This window comes from Oryzias latipes, chromosome 1, assembly GCF_053564925.1.
Source record: "Oryzias latipes strain Hd-rR chromosome 1, Olatipes_Hd-rR_3.1".
NCBI classification, from domain to species: domain Eukaryota; kingdom Metazoa; phylum Chordata; class Actinopteri; order Beloniformes; family Adrianichthyidae; genus Oryzias; species Oryzias latipes.
Window position 1 is genome coordinate 7,056,427 of NC_136237.1, and position 17,792 is coordinate 7,074,218.

The following is a 17,792-nucleotide window of genomic DNA, read 5'->3' on the forward strand; positions in this document are numbered from 1 at the left end:
TAGTAAAAAAAATGGTGAAAATGGCAGTTAGAGCTGGACTGCAGCCTTCACCCCAGGGGGGTTTCTCATCTGGTGCATCCCATCACATCATGCACATCTATACAAAAGTACAAACATTGGGTGGGTTCTACAGCCTCTCTATGTCCACTTCCAAATTGAATGTGTGTAAAGTGTGTGGGGGTGTCGCTGTGTATTAGTGCCCTAAATCTGATGGTCCGATCATCACACAGTGAGAAAGGGGGTTTCCAAGCCGCTCGGCATTTCACATGCAGATTATTGGTGACTGAAACTTGGTTGATGCCTTGAGGGTCTCTGCTTTCTTTGAAGGGGCCTTCAAACGGGCCTGTCAGTAGGGCTGTCTAGGGTCCAAGTCCATGCTTGGACAGAAGGAGGATGCTTTTAGCTCAGGTTTAGGGTGTGCAGGTTTCCGGTCTGGACCTGGGACCAGCCTGTGCCCTGGATCACCCTTTGGCTCTTTTACTTCGGCTCTGGTGGATGAGGTAGCTCAACACTGAGTGGCTGACATCTGGTTACCCTGGACACAGATGTGTTTGGGTTCCTTGTCTGCTGGAATTTTAGGGGGGCTGGAGGTACACGGGCTGTTGAGCTATCTGATTGGTTTAGTGAGATGACCCCCCACACACACTTTTTCTTTTACATTCAGTGAGATAGTTGTACACTCTAAAAAAGCACACACATGCCCAAATGGAGGCTTCATCACTTCTGCAAGTAATCTTGTATAAAAAAAGAAAAGAAAAGAAAGATGTGAAGAAAGATGTGTGCAAAAGTGTGCTTGTTAGCATGTGCATACCTATGCTAGAAAGCATGTGTATGGTGAGTATTTCTATAGGAATGTGTAGAGATACTAAAATATGTTTTAGTATCTATGTATATATATATATATATATATATGAATTGTTGTTGATGCTGTTTCATTTTTTTCCAGTCATTCTGTCTTCCCATCTTGCTCCTCCCTTTCCCTGATGTCCTCAATCTACCCCACCCTCCCATTTTTCTTTTTCTCTCTTCTGAACAGCATTGAGCACAGAAAAAACAAAAACTCAGTTTAAAGGAGAGTAAAAAGTTTATTTTTTCCAAACATTCCTAAGGGGTGTACAAGGTTTTGAGAGAGGGACTCTGGAAATTGTTGATGTCTTAGTTATTCTACGTCATTACTATTTCTTATATGCAGTTTGCATGAATCCCTCAATACTGAAGAGATCTGTCAGAAAACGTTTTAGTGTACATTTAGAATACTTATAATGACAGCAACACGATGAATTTCCACTAAATGTCAATCATCATACATGAAAAAGTGAATTCCCAAACACAAGCAGCATAGCATGACTGAGGAAGACCATGGAGTATTAGCTGTGTTCACACCAGTGATTTGTTTTACTGATCACGCTTTCTTTTCTAACCTCAATCACACAGCAAAAGACAAGAACAATCACCTCCAAACCTTCACCTGCTCACCTCCATTTCTCTAGAGTGCCTGTAATGGACAAATCTCCCAAATTGCCTCAAGCACAACGTAAGCACGGTTTTGTGTGTCTCCATAGGTTCACCTTGAAGTTGAATTTGTTGAGTTGTTATAAATTCATGCTGGGTACATCACTGAACCACAACAGAGCTGGAAACGTGTAAAAATAACATTTAATAAAGAATAGGGATGCCCTGGAACCCACCAGGTAGGGAAGAGTGGGGTAGGTTTTGCCAAGGGGCAAGTAGTGCCACCCCTCTTATTTGAAAAAAAAAAAAACAGAAGAAGAATGAGATTTGACTACACAATTTCACTCATCCTCCAAAGAATGGAGACAGAGAGATAAGCACATTTTGGTTAAAAAAAAAAGTTTTTTTGCCCTCCAAAATAAAATTTCTATGAGCAAGGTTTTTTGATTGCTATGTTTGAACAATTATAAATCACTTTGAAAACATTTCACACGTTTTAGTGTTTTAGGAAGATACATCACAGTAGCATGATGCTAACTTCAAACAGCGGGAGGGTGCTTTATTTTTTTCCAAAATGGTGGGCTTTGGGTAAGTTGTGCCTGTTGCGTCTTGCTGCTGCTTTGCTGCATCCCCCGTCATTCTGCTCACCTGGCAGGTGTGGCCAATGATCTTGATCAGCACCTGCCAGGTATTTAAATGAGAGGAGGATTCAACCAGGGGAGGCATGCAGAGAGAGCAGAGCAGGAGGCCGAGGAGCAGGAGGCCGAGGAGCAGGAGGCCGAGGAGCAGGAGGCCGAGGAGCAGGAGGCCGAGGAGCAGGAGGCCGAGGAGCAGTTGTGGTTTGAGTTGGAGCTGTGCTGGTTGGTTTGTTTTTCTTTTTAGCCCCTCTTGGTCCTCAGCAGTCTTGTACTGTTGGGTTTTGTTATTTTAGTTTGGGGTTGGACCTCAGTAATCTTTATTTGCAGGCTTTGTTTGTTTTTCATTAGATTTTATCAGGCAGCCTTAGCAGAGAGCTGCTGACTCCGACGGTCAACGTGGCCGGGCCAGCTTTCTCCCTGACTTATTTCATGTTTGGCCAAGGTTCCAATCCCTTTTGTTGGAACCAGCAAAGTAATTCTTTTCTTTTGCTTTACAGGACACAGGTTCTTTCTCCCAATAAACTGTTCCTCAACTTCTTGGTGTCCAGTTTTCATATGCCCCCTTTGTCATTTTCTCCGTAGACTGTGACAGGTTTGCCTGTTGGGGTCGTAACGGTGCCACTAGAGTGTCAACGGAAATGAAATCGGTGCCAAGTTTCTGAAGAGACCTTTTGAGAGGTCTGTTAAAGGAAAGCCCATTTTCATTTTTGGAAAACATGATGAAGATATGCTCTAAAAGCTACCTTTACCACACAAACATGGTGCCACAGCTGGCAGCATAAGATGAATCTGAAGAGATTCAGATCCAGATTTATTGCAAATGTTCTATTTTGTTCTTAGTATATGTTCATATGGCCATTGTTAAAGTAATTTAGCCTTTGACGTAAATTGTCTTCAATTAGACCACGTACAGCAGTTATACATTCATAGAGGAACAAAGTCATATTTTCCTGCAGCATTACAAAAAAATGTGGTATATTTTTTAAACTCTAAACAAAGCAATTAAATACATGACATACACATTTGTGAGATTTAGATCTGTTGTAAGTATCAATGGCACCATTTACCCCAGTGTATTTTCTCTAATGGCACAACTTACCCCATGCTGGGGGCAGTTGTGCCCCCAGCATGGGGTAAGCTATATCTCTTTTTTGCTAAAGCTATATCTCTTCTCAGTAATGGAGGAAAATAACGAATTAAAGTTCAAATTTTGCTAATCATTACAATCACTGGACTACAGAAACGCTCATCACTTTGTCACTCAGGTTTTGTAGGCTCTTTCATGTTAAATGAAATGGAGATTAAGGCTTTACAAAAGTAAAGCCATCCCCTCAATGCTGCAGTCACATTGCTTTCCAAACTGGCTCAAAGATGAGGCGAAAAGAGATGCTGCAAGGAGTCTTCTCATCCCTCCATGGGGATAAGGAGTAGAAGATGAGAGCAGAGCAGAGACCTACCCCAGTCGCAAATGAAACAACTCTAAAATCGTGTCAGTTGCGAAAGAAACGACTCTAAAGTCGGTTAGCAATGACTTAGCACTCAATGCGTTTCACGCTGGGGGGGTTATGGTCCGGGACAGCAGCACAGAACTTTGCACAAGGGGCAGACATGGAGAAAGGTGCAACTCTTTGTAATGGAGTACCTACAGTCAGCTATAAGGAACATGGAGGCATTTAATAGTTCCTTGTGTTTTCAAAAGAGAGGCTTCATTTCAGATTCGATATGAAGAAGGTATAACCCGTTTTTATCACATCTCACTTTGAGCAGTGGCATAGACCATGTGGTGTAAATACTTTTTGTGATTTTTTTTTTTTTCACACTGTCTAAATTCTAACAAAACCGTGTTATGTCTTGAACTAGGTTCATACTTTGCATTTAAAATTAAGTTAAATGAAAGACTAGGATATTGTTTGGGTTTTTTTTCCCTTGAAAACTTGTATATGAGAGGAAAAAAAAGAGTAATGAGTAGGGAATTACTTTTTCAAATACGTAATTAGTAAAGTAATTTAATTTCAATTTTAAACAAGTAACTAAGTACAGTGATCAATTAACTTTTGTAAGTATTTTACCCAACACTGTCTGTTTATGACTTTTTAATGGGGGAGTTTTTATGACCTTTTCTTTTTTGGAATGTTTTCATCTTGATAGGTTATCACATTTTAACGATTGTTCAAGGGATTATCAAGTTTAAAAAAAGGTTCGTACAAAAATATGACTGGGCTTTCTCATTAGAGAATTTTCTTTTTAAGCTTTTGGTTCTTCAAAAAAGAAAATGATGGCAGTGGAGTGGATTGCTTAAGCCATGGTGTTTGACTTCTGATAAGAGTCTGGGACTCTGCGCGTTGCTGCCATTGGGACTGTGGTTTTTATGTGAAGTAACCTCATTTTCAATCAGCCCTTTACTTGCAGGACTGGGATTTTGCCCTCGAGGGGTCTATAAAACACAAACCTGACATCTGACAAATCATTGAATGATACATTTTTATTTTCAGCTGCCTTTCATGCATTGTGGGCTTTGATATTTATTGTTTTGTCTTTGTTTTGTTTTATCTTCTTTTTTTTAACATATATTAAAACATAATTTATTTCTGCCTTCATTAACCGGTTTTTGCTTGTCTTTTTTTAAAGAATGTTATTGCTGTAGTGCTTTAAGTTTTAATTTAACTGTAAAATAGCCTTCATTGTAAAGTACTTTGGTCATTCTTTAAAATTTAAATGTTTTTTTACCTTAATTTTCGGAAACCAAGATAAATGGTGTATGTTGTTACATTTTCATTCACATTCTTTTCTTTTTATCTGTTCACTGCAAGACCTTCCAGACAATGACAGAGAAAGACGAATCTATGGATTTTAGAAGAAAACTCCATATTCCATCACAATACTGTATGTGAAGATCACCGTTTGTCTGGTAATGTGAAAGATTAATGGAAACTGCAAACTTCTGCAGAGAAATTATAAGCAGATGAAAAAAGAACCCAGCTGAGACCCACTGCTTTTATTTTATCGATGTAAAACAAATGAGAATTCAACAAAAACTGGATTGGCCTTCTGTTTGTTGGCTTAAAATGTGAAATTAAACAGTTTGCATAAACACAAACAAAGAGGAAAAAGAGATAAAAGAAAGACAATGTATGTAAGGGATAATGGCAGACGAAGTGTGCATTATCAGAAATTAACGCACACCGTGGATGCCTAACCGGTCCGACGAGAAGCAGAGGATGGTTGCTTCCGCTAACACCATGGTCACTTACAAAATAAATAAATATTCAATCAGTTTTTAGTACTTTACTCTTGTTATGGTTTAGCTTTTTTCACCAAAAGTGGAATATTTGTTACGTGGTGAGGCACGTTGTCACGGTAACAAGTCTATGCGCTGCTTAGCCGGCTAAGCAGGAACCGACCTAGACTGCGGGCGGCAAAGGAAAGTGATATAAATGCTGATAGGTTAAATAACGCATCAGTTCAGAGAGAAAGTTCACCTCTTACTGCCTGTTTTTGTCCACATGATGAAGCAAAAGTTTGTTTTAAAGAAGCCAGCGCAGTGATATTTAAACTATGTGATTGGAACTTATTTTTTAGGTATTCATTGTCACTGTGGAATATCACTCTTCAATCCACACCCAGCAGCCAATCAGAATCGGGAATTCACCTGGACAGTGGTATGAACATGGATATAGAAGCATTAGTCCTTGTTTTTCCTGCTTCCTGTCAGAAAACAGACGGGTGTTTGTGAGAACGTACCTGTGACTTTAAGCCTCTCAGTGCCAATGCTGACCTCTTCTTCATCCGCAGAGAAGAGAACTCTTTCACCATCACTGCTCCTCACCTCAAACCTCTGACACTGAGCTTCCAACATGTCTGCACCTGAAATGACAGGAGGGGAGGAGGGGGGTCAGGAGTGAATAGGAAAACAAAGTGCTCATAAAAGAAACCACAGGGAAGGTTTGTTTTTGTCCCAAATCTCTCACACATTACACCCTCTCTCACACACAGCCATTAGCGCACCAAGGTTTGGCTTGACTTGAACTCAGAGGAACAGCATCTCTGAGCACAAGACACAACACCAATTCTATGCTGCATCCTGCAAAATAGTGTTGTAGAAAAATAGAGCTGTTAGTTGGCAGTAGGTCAAGGGCCATCTGTTAGGACATGTGACCAGCCTGAACATGTGAAAATTTAATTTCCCACCTCATGCGTTTTTTAGTTTGGGGTTATGTAAACACAAAGAATTGCACACTAAAGAAAACCTTTGAAAAACGTACTCCTAATCAAGCCAAATCTACTCTAAAACTTTAAAGAATGGCTGCGCAGTGGTGTAGGGGTTAGTGCGCTTGCCTCGTAGCCTGCCTTTACCCAAAACTAGCTAACTTGGCTCCAGCAGCCATGTGACCCCAGAGGGGATTCAGGGTTCAGTGGGTTCTGTAGATGAATGGATTTTAAAGTCCCACTCCAGCTATACCTTTTTCTTTTGTAAAACCTGATTGCGAGGGGTTAAATAAAGAATCAGTTAAGAGAGAAAGTTCGCTTCTTATTACTTGTTTCTTCAAGCTTTTTCTTTTGCTCTGGACAAACAATGTCAGCTACTTTCAGCATACATTCTTTTTACAAACTCCCCGTCACTTACGGCTTGCTACGCCAGTTCCAAAGCCAGCATGTAGCTAGCTTCTGTCACAGCTTCAATGGATTTAGCCATTTTTGTAAACATCTGGTGTGCAGCATTGCCTCGTTGTAGTTGCTGGAGCTTATTGTTGAGCGTTTTTTGTAGTTTTTAGGATTCGTAACATAGTGACGATTTATATTGATTATATTATTTGAGCATTGCATGTTTACAAATCAGGCACATGACTTTATCCAGCCTTTGAGGTACGACAAAGTAAGCATTAGTCCACTTAGTTTGAAAGTGCCTTTTCTCTTCACCAACACAACGTTTTTCTTCAAAGGAACCTGCTCTGGCTGTCTTTTATTGACGGCCAAAAAAAAAATATTCCAAAAAATCTTTTTGTGAGCGAACCACAGACAAGCTGCAGAGCCCGGCTCTAGGATGACGTCATGAAATGGGCAGCACCCACGAAGAGCGAAAGCCGGTGCCTCAGAGATCAAGTCGACTAATGTCCGAGTAGGTAAAGAACTCAGGAAAGTAACTAATATTTAATTTGAAAAAATTGTTCTTTTGTGTGCGAAAGGGAATATAATATCATATACAAGGATATTGTTTACTATCCTTTGTATATGTTTATGTTTATGCAGGGGCGACAGTGGCTCAGGTGGTTGAGCGGGTCGTCCAATGATCAAAGGGTTGGCGGTTCGATCCCCGCTCCCACCAGCCAAAATGTCGTTGTGTCCTTGGGCAAGACACTTCACCCTCCTTGCCTCCAGTGTGGCTCCACTGGTGTGTGAATGTGCATGTATGATCCCGGTGATGGTCAGAGGGGCCGTAGGCGCGAAATGGCAGCCACGCCTCTGTCAGTCCGCCCCAGGGCAGCTGTGGCTACAACTGTAGCTACCATCACCAAGTATGAATGAGGAGTGAATGAATAATGGACACAATGTAAGCGCTTTGGGTGTCTTGAAAAGCGCAGATAAATCCAATCCATTATTATTATTATTATTATAAAAGGCTTAAGAATACATGTTATAGGCCCTTTAATGGCACACTGAGTCAACATGATTAAAAAAAAAAAATACAACCTAATGATCTTTTGATAAACGATTGTGAAAGATAGCATGGAATGTGAAATAAAGTTTAAAAATATATATATAGCACACACACAATATAAAAAAATAAAATAAAAAAAAACGCCCCTCTCACCCTCCGCGGGTGGTTTCTCCTCCAAGCTCGGGTCCTCTACCAGAGGCCTGGGAGCTTGAGGGTCCTACGCAGTATCTTAGCTGTTCCTAGCACTGCGCTTTTCTGGACTGAGAGGTCTGAGGTCTTTCCAGGTATCTGTTGTAGCCACTCCTCCAGCTTGGGGGTTACTGCCCCAAGTGCTCCAATTACCACAGGCACCACTGTCACCTTCACTTTCCAGGCTTTCTCCAGTTCTTCTCTGAGTCCCTGGTATTTCTCCAGTTTCTCATGTTCCTTCTTCCTGATGTTTCCATCACTTGGCACTGCCACATCCACCACAACGGCTTTCCTCTGTTCTTTATCCACCACTACAATGTCTGGTTGGTTCGCCATTACCATCCTATCAGTCTGGACCTGGAAGTCCCACAGGATCTTTGCCCTCCCATTCTCTACAACCTTCGGAGGTGTTTCCCATTTTGACCTTGGGGTTTCCAGTTCATATTCTGCACACATGTTCCTGTATATTATTCCAGCCACTTGATTGTGGCGCTCCATGTATGCTTTCCCTGCCAGCATCTTACACCCTGCAGTTATGTGCTGGATTGTTTCAGGCGCTTCTTTGCACAGCCTACACCTTGGGTCTTGTCTGGTGTGGTAGATCTGAGCCTCTATTGCTCTGGTGCTCAGGGCTTGTTCCTGGGCTGCCAGGATGAGCGCTTCGGTGCTGTCCTGTAGGCCAGCCCTTTCTAGCCATTGGTAGGACTTCTTGATATCAGCCACTTCAGTTATGGTCCGGTGGTACATCCCATGCAGGGGTTTGTCCTCCCATGAGGATCTGTCCTCCAGCACTGTGTCCTCTGCTCTCCATTGCCTGAGACATTCACTGAGCACACTGTCAGTTGGGGCCTTGAGCTTGATGTATTCATGGATCTTGGATGTTTCATCCTGGATAGTGGCTTCTACGCTTACTAGTCCTCGTCCTCCTTCCTTGCGGCTAGCATACAGTCTCAGGGTGCTGGATTTGGGATGGAACCCTCCATGCATGGTGAGGAGCTTTCGTGTTTTAACATCCGTGGTCTGTATTTCTTCCTTTGGCCATCTTATTATTCCTGCAGGGTATCTGATAACGGGCAGTGCGTAGCTGTTTATTGCCCGGGTCTTATTTTTGCCATTGAGCTGGCTTCTCAGGACTTGCCTTACTCGTTGGAGGTAATTAGCCGTTGCAGCTTTCCTTGTTGCCTGCTCCAGGTTGCCATTTGCCTGCGGGATTCCAAGGTACTTGTAACTGTCCTTGATGTCTGCTATTGTTCCTTCTGGGAGTGAGACCCCTCCTGTGTGGACTACCTTGCTTCTCTTTGTCACCATCCGGCTGCATTTCTCGAGCCCGAATGACATCCCAATGTCAGTACTGTAGATCCTGGTGGTGTGGATCAGGGAGTCAATGTCACACTCGCTCTTAGCATATAGCTTGATGTCATCCATGTAGAGGAGGTAACTGATGTTGGCCCCATTTCTAAGTCGGTATCCATAGCCAGTCTTGGTGATTATTTGACTGAGGGGGTTGAGACCTATGCAGAACAGCAGTGGGGACAGAGCATCACCTTGGTATATCCCACATTTGATGGACACTTGTGCAAGTGGCTTCCCATTGGCTTCAAGGGTGGTTTTCCACAGCTTCATTGAGTTTCCTATGAAGGCTCTTAGAGTCCTGTTGATGTTGTACAGCTCCAAGCATTCAGTAATCCATGTGTGTGGCATTGAGTCATAGGCTTTCTTGTAATCAATCCAGGCTGTGCGCAGGTTGGTGTGTCGTGACTTGCAGTCTTGAGCGACTGTTTTGTCGACCAGGAGTTGGTGTTTGGCTCTTCTGGAGTCTCTACCAATGCCCTTCTGTGTGTTACTCATGAATTGATCCATGTGCCTATTTATCTTTGTTGCAATGATGCCTGACATGAGCTTCCATGTTGTGGACAGACAGGTTATTGGCCGGTAGTTGGATGGGACTGCACCCTTTGAGGGATCCTTCTGGATCAGGATCGTTCGCCCTTCCGTTAGCCATTCGGGGTGAGTCCCATCCCTTAGCAGCTGGTTCATTTGTGCTGACAGGCGCTCGTGGAGTGCGGTAAGCTTCTTTAGCCAGTAGGCATGTATCATGTCAGGGCCCGGTGCTGTCCAGTTCTTCATACCTGAGACTCTTTCTTGGATGTCTGCCACTGTGATGGTTACTGGATGGATATATATATATATATATATATATATATATATATATATATATATATGGCCCCTCTCACCCTCTGCGGGTGGTTTCTCCTCCAAGCTCGGGTCTTCTACCAGAGGCCTGGGAGCTTGAGGGTCCTGCGCAGTCTCTTAGCTGTTCCTAGCACTGCGCTTTTCTGGACAGGTAGGTCTGAGGTCTTTCCAGGTATCTGTTGTAGCCACTCTTCCAGCTTGGGGGTTACTGCCCCGAGTGCTTCAATTACCACAGGCACCACTGTCATCTTCCCTTTCCAGGCTTTCTCCAGTTCCTCCCTGGTATTTCTCCAGTTTCTCATGTTCATTTTTCCTGATGTTCCCATCGCTTGGCACAGCCACATCCACCACAACGGCTTTCCTCTGTTCTTTGTCCACCACTACAATACACTGCAATATATATACACTGATCAAAAATATAAACGCAACACTTTTGTTATTGCTCCCATTTTTATGGTATGAACTCAAAGATGTGAAACATTTTCCACATACACAAAATAACCAGTTCTCTGAAATATTGTTCACAAATCTGTCTAAATCTGTGATATTGAGAACTTCTCCTTTGCCAAGACAATCCATCCCACCTCACAGGTGTGCCATATCAAGATGCTGATTAGACAGCATGATTATTGAACAGGTGTGCCTTAGACTGGCCACAAGAAAAGGCCACTCTGAAATCTTCAGTTGTATCACACAGCACAATGCCATAGATGTCGCAAGTTTTGAGGGAGCATGCAATTGGCATGCTGATAGCAGGAATGTCCACCAGAGCTGGTGATAGGGAATTGAATGTCCATTGCTCCACCATAAGCCGTCTCCTAAGGCGTTTCCGAGAATTTGGCAGCACATCCAACCGGCCTCACAACCGCAGACCACGTGTAACCACACCAGCCCCAGACCTCCACATCCAGCATGTCCACCTCCAAGATCGTCTGAGACCAGCCACTCGGACAGCTGCTGAAACAATCGGTTTGCATAACCACAGAATTTCTGCACAAACTGTCAGAAACCGTCTCAGAGCAACCTCATTTGCATGCTCGTCATCCTCATCAAGGTCTCGACCTCACTTCAGTTCGTCGTCGTGACCGACTTGAGTGGGCGAATGCTCACATGCGATGGCGTCTGGCACGTTGGAGAGGTGCTCTCTTCACGGATGAATCCCGGTTGACACTGTTCAGGGCAGATGGCAGACAGCGTGTGTGGCGTCATGTGGGTGAGCGGTTTTCTAGGTCAATGTTGTGAATCTAGTAGCCCGTGATCCTGGGGCCCATTGTTGTGCCGTACATCCAACAACATCACCTCATGTTGCAGCATGATAATGCACGGCCCTATGTTGCAAGGATCTGTACACAATTCTTGGAAGCTGAAAACATCCCAGTTCTTGAATGGCCAGCATACTCACCGGACATGTCACCCATTGAGCATGTTTGGAATGCTCTGGATCAGCGCATACAGCAGCGTGTTCCAGTTCCTGCCAATATCCAGCAACTTCGCACAGCCATTGAAGAAAAGTGGACCAACATTCCACAGGCCACAATAGACAACCTGATCAACTCTATGTGAAGGAGATGTGTCGCACTTCATGAGGCAAATGATACTGACTGGTTGTCTGAGTCCCCTGACCCCCTCAATAAAACAAAACTGAAGATTTCAGAGTGGCCTTTTCTTGTGGCCAGTCTAAGGCACACCTGTGCAATAATCATGCTGTTTAATCGGCATCTTGATATGGCACACCTGTGAGGTGGAATGGATTGTCTTGGCAAAGGAGAAGTGCTCACTATCACAGATTTGTGAAGAATATTTCAGAGAACTGGTTATTTTGTGTATGCGGAAAATGTTTCACATCTTTGAGTTCATACCATAAAAAATGGGAGCAATAACAAAAGTGTTGCTTTTATATTTTTGGTCAGTGGATATATATATATATATATATATATATATATATATATATATATATATATATATATATATATATATATATATATATATATATGATTCAGATATATAAGATTCCTAGGACCAAAAGGTTCAGTTATCCTATTTCACACCGAATATAAATGCTTTTATGCACAGTGAAAATAAAACAAGATGTGAACAATCAAACTTGCTGAAAACTTGTTCAAGTGGCGACACGATTTTTAGCTATACTATTAAAGCTTTTATTTATAGCACACCAGGTGCAGACTTACGCATCCAAACTTTGTAGAAAGTAGTGACAGTGTGTATGTACTTGACTTAGAAATGTATCTATTTTTTGGTCATATTTTATCTAATATATAACAAAAGTTTTTTCTTCTTTTAAAACCTTTTTTGCAACAGTGAGTTAATTTGTGTTTTCAAGTGGATGAAGTGCCCTTAAAGGTAGTTTTCTGTACCTGCCTGCTCACTCTAACTAATCAATTTGAGCTGGACAGACTATGGACAAGACCAACAATCACAGTGAGAATTGAAATTCAGTCAGGACGACCTGACTAAAGAATATTCATCGATTGTCCACTCTGAATCTGTTGACCCATTTTTCATTGAGTTTTATTTATTTTGACATTTGAGTGGCTTTTACAACCATCAAATGACAACTACGATCAGAGTTTTTGACTAATATTTCCCTAAAAGCTTGAATGGAAGAAACCAGCCTTTAGGAATCAGCCAAAAGAAAGACTTTTTGTTTTTTGTTTTACAAAGATGCTTTTTTTTCAGTCAGCAATAGTATTCTTGAAATTTCTGAATGAATATGCTTGCCAAGGTTTTGAGCCAGAAAGTTTACAGCTTAATATATATAGCAACTACTAAAAACACCAGGATTTGGATTCCACATCCAAATCTGTTGCCGCCCCTAAGAGTCACAGCTTTAAACTCAGCCTAAGCATTAATGTCTAAATCAGGGGTGCTCATTATGTCGATCGTGATCGACTGGTCGATCTTCAAGAACATGAGGGTAGATCGCAGGTCAGCAAAGATAAATAACCAAAAAAAAAGTACTTCTAAAAAATCCACCAGCCAATCAAAATCCTCACTGAGAAGTACGGGACATGATTGACATGCAGAACGGCCAATCGGGCATCTTCTGAAACATACATCACTGCACATGCGTGTTTAAATTCACTGAGCGCAAATTCTGTCATCAGAAAGTCGCTTTCTGTCCAGCGACAGGTCAAGTCCCCGGCAGAAGACCGCTCCGGACAACCGGAGTGTTTATTGAAGCCGCCTCGCGTGTGTCCTCCTGCTATCGCCTCTGCATTTTCCCCCGATAAATATGAGTTATGAGTTCATTAAGGAAGCGTTATGTGTGTGTGTGTATATATATATATATATATATATATATATATATATATATATACGCACACAGGTAGATCTTCAAGACATTGTCGACTCAAAAGTAGTTTACATGCCAAAAAAGTTTGAGCACCCCTGGTCTAAATAATAACATAATAACTAAAATAAAAATAATTACTATTAGAACTAAGAAAAGAGACAAACGGAACATTGAGTCAGCAAAAAAGGAGTTGAGATACCAGAGACTTGCAAAATGTTTGCACGTATATGTTAAAAAAAGTAAAAGCAACAGCATTATGGGGTAATGAATCTGTCAAAAAGAAACCTATTTTTTAAGACAAAGTATTAATTTGTGCACAACTTTGCAAAAAAATATGAATACCATGTTTAGTCTCATGTGAAACATGTCTGTTTTGTTTTTAATACGAAAGGTTGTTGTTTAAATTGTGCATGCGTATTGAAGTTTCTTCATTAAACTTAAATAAAATAGAAGTTTTTAGAGTCTTATTGATCCCGTAACAGGGAAATTATCTTGTTACGATAGCTCTGTCAAAAGTGATATGTAACAGAGAATAATACAGCGATCCCCGGCCGCATTTTGTCGGTGCACCACCGGATCGTTTCAGACCCAGAGGTGGTCAAAAAAAGTCCAAAAAGGAAATGCACTCATTAGGCGTTCAAAAAAAAGGTGCATGTTTGTCAAAATTGGTTGATATTAAGAGGATACTGATTAAAAAACAGCTAAAGCTAAATCGGAGCTAAAGTAGGCTAAACTGTTGCTGAAGTAAAAATACATAAATAAAAGCGTCAGTAGGACCAGAATACATAACTTTTATTTAAATGTTCTTTCTTTTTAACTATCGTTACCATCATTGGCTAGCGGGGAAACCAGAGAGCAGTGCCAGCAGGGAAGCGGGGATCCCTCCACCGCCTGCTCTGGTTTTTCTTAATTTGTTTCATCACTACCTTATTATGATCTCTTTTTTTTGACGAACACAGACTTCTTTTTTGTACACCTAAGAAGAGGGATGCCTGCTGCTGTTTTTCTTCTTCTTTTTTTCTACTACCACTTCCAGGTCTGGTACATTATTTATACGATCAGCTGTTCTCTTAATGCGGCAGAACATCTCTGTTTTAATTTGTTTTGTGTTTTTATTCAACAGAGCTATGGTATCAAGATAATTTCCCTTCCACATCAATGAAATTCTAAAAAGTTTAGTTCTGTTTTAGTTTAGGAAATGTGGCATGCTCACTTAGTTAAATCAATGTTTCGGAACTCTATGTATATGCCTGTGACCCCATTTGTTGGTGGGAAATTTGGTATTCAAGACAAGCAACAGTCATTTTCACATTTAAGACAAATCGCGTTCAAAACACAAAATTTTGCATTCATATTTTTTATTCTAAGTTGTTCAGAAAGTATTTATTTGTGCAAAAATTTGTTTTTCTTCATCAGTCTCTCATTGACAGTTATCTTAGCCCCTAGGCATAAAGTGTCTTTGCTAATGTGAGATTTAAATAATCAATACATTATGAAGGAAAATGGGGAAGGCTGCTTGGTCTTTACTTGTGAGGTCTTAACAGTTGTGGTCTTGGTGGTGGTGACCAAAAGAGAAATGGCTGACAGGCTGATGGATAAGATCTGATGCTGGACTTTTGACTGGATAAAAGTGACATTCACAGAAGTGACAGCTGACAGCAGGAGACTAGGAAACACTTTGTTGGACAGCTGCAGAGCTCACAGCTAGCAGAAAGCTTGCCAGAATCCATGTGGTTCAAATGAAATACCAACTTGGATGCCTCACGTGAAGTGATGGGTGACCAGCAGTCTGAAGCTGGAAAAAGAAGACATGCACAAAAAGACCTCCGGGACAATTTAATGACAATGTAGGTATTCTAAAACAAGAACTCTCTAATATAACAAGGAGAAAACCATCTGCAAAAAACAGCCATACATTAATAAATGCTAGTTTTTATATCTAGAGATATGTCTCTGTCTACCTGTTCTATTGAGATGTTTTTTTTTCTTACTGATTTTTATTTCAATGGTCTCTTTTCACTGAGGTATCAAACTGTATCAAACCCATAGTCCCAGCAACCAATGAAAACCAGGCTGTCAGTCTCAAATGACCAAGTCCTGGCAGCAGGGGCGGAGCTGCAGCAGGGGTAAGAAGCCCCCCCCCCCCCCCCCCCCCCCAAAAAAAAAAAAAAAAAAACATTTGCCCCCTCAATTTTGGAGTCAATTTTAGTATCATTCTTGGCAAAGATACAAGCTTTTTAAGCTATAGTTATGGTGCCTCAGCTAAAAGAACTGCTGTTTTGTTATTAGAATTAGCAATTAAAAAAATTGTTTGTAATATCAATTTTTTGAGCCTGTTATTTGTTATGGCCATCTACTCTGCTGTTCTCATTTACCACTCTTCCATAGTCTTCTGCCCCCCTCTGACCCACCCATATAAACTCTTCTAGCTTCGACTAGCAGCAATATGAAGGAAAGCAGACGAAAAAAAGGGAGCTATAAATGAAAGGCCATACCTTAGCAATGCAGGAGCCTGTTTCAATCAAATTAGAAGCTTGTTTTAACTGTTTTTAATTAAATGCAATTACGCTTTTCTCATTTTTTTCAAATTGCTACTTATTGTATTTGTTTGTTTCAGCAGAAAATTTCTAAAATAACGTCAAAAATAAGAAGAAACGATGGTCCGATAACACTATAGGACCACTCTCACCTTTTTTCATTGCCATAGTGACCTGCGGACATTTAAATTTGATTCAGCTCTAATTAAGAGCTTTTGAACAATTAATTGGCTCCTGCAAATGTCTCACTCAGTGATTACGGTAGAGTAATTTTGCTGCCACCAATAACAGCAGGACTCCTCATTAGGAAGACATCATAATTGATGAACTGATTTAAATAATCACTTCCTGACAGGATTTCCTCTGTAGTCACAAGTACCTCCCCCAGCAGGATCCTCCTGCAATAATGCAACCAAAAGACCTCACTGATGAGGTGTGGTGCTTCAGGAGGAAATGAAAACAAAAAGGCTGTGTTGGTCTCTGCATGACTCCAAAGTCCAAATTCAAGTTTTTCTTTACTGCTGAAATTTGAAAAGAAAATACAGTATTCCTGCAAAAATGACTTGAGTTGTAGACTTGTCAACCTACAATTGCAATTAAACTTCTAAAATCAAATACATATCAACGGTAATTTGCATATTTGTGTCAGTCATATGGCTATCCAAGACATTCTATAGCAGGTATAGAAACCCATAAATATTTCAGAATCAGAATCAGAAATACTTTATTGATCCCACACGTGGGAAATTTGTTCGTTACCATAACAACTGACAGGAAAAAAAGAGTAAGAATAATATAAATAAAAATAAAAAAAGAGAACAAGGAAAATGTGGTATAATTTAAAGAGCTATTTACAAAACAGTGCAGGTAAAGAGATGTGCAAAAGAAATGTGCAAAAGAAATGTGCAAAATAAAGAAAAGAGAAAAAGAAAATGTGCAAGGTTATCTTCTGCATTGTGAATTATTGAACAGGGTTATAGTATTTGGCAGGAAGGATTTCTGGTACCGGGCAGTTTTGGAGCGGAGCTGTCTGAGCCTTCTTGAGAAGGAGCTCCGCTGTTTGTCCAGAACAGGGTGGAGAGGATGCTCTGGGTTGTCCATGATGGATAAGAGCTTGTTCAGTGACCTCCTCTCCATCACTGCTTCAAAGGTTTCCTGTTTGCAGCCAATGACAGAACCCGCCTTCCTGATCAGCTTGTTCAGTCTGTTGGTGTCACTGACTGCAATGCTGCTTCCCCAGCAGACCACGGAGGAGAACAAGGTGCTGGCTACCACAGACTGGTAGAAGATCTCCAGCATCTTGCTGCACACATCAAATGACCTCAGCTTCCTTAGGAAGTAGAGTCTGCTGCAGGCCTTCTTGTACACAGCAGTGCTGTGGCTCCTCCAGCTCAGTCTGCTGTCGATAGTCACACCCAGATATTTGTACTCCTCCACCGCTTCCACATCTCTGCCCAGGATGCAGAGGGGTTGTAAGACAGTCCTTTTCCTCCGGAAGTCGATCACCATCTCCCTGGTCTTGTCCACATTGAGCAGCAGGTGATTCTCTCCAGCCCACTCCACAAATCCGTCCACCAGCCTCTTGTACTCCTCCTCCCGTCCACCGCTTATACACCCCACAACGACAGAGTCATCAGAGAATTTCTGTAGGTGACATGACTCTGAGTTGTGCTGAAAATCTGAGGTGTATAAGGTGAACAGGAATGGAGAGAGCACAGTGCCCTGTGGGGCTCCCACACCACTCAGCACCACGTCATACAGGACGCCGCCCAGTCGGACAAACTGTGGCCTGTCTGTCAGGTAGTCAGTGATCC

The 17,792-nt window shown here is 41.5% G+C and overlaps 1 protein-coding gene across 1 annotated transcript in view; it reads right to left on the reverse strand.

The window, feature by feature from the left end:
* Positions 1-17,792, reverse strand: part of LOC101162429 (zeta-sarcoglycan) — a 450,051-nt gene that overhangs the window by 57,358 nt on the left and 374,901 nt on the right. Inside the window, exon 5 of the mRNA XM_023960554.2 lies at positions 5,832-5,954. Coding sequence (XP_023816322.1) covers positions 5,832-5,954 — 123 coding nt within the window. The remainder of the gene's footprint in view (positions 1-5,831; positions 5,955-17,792) is intronic.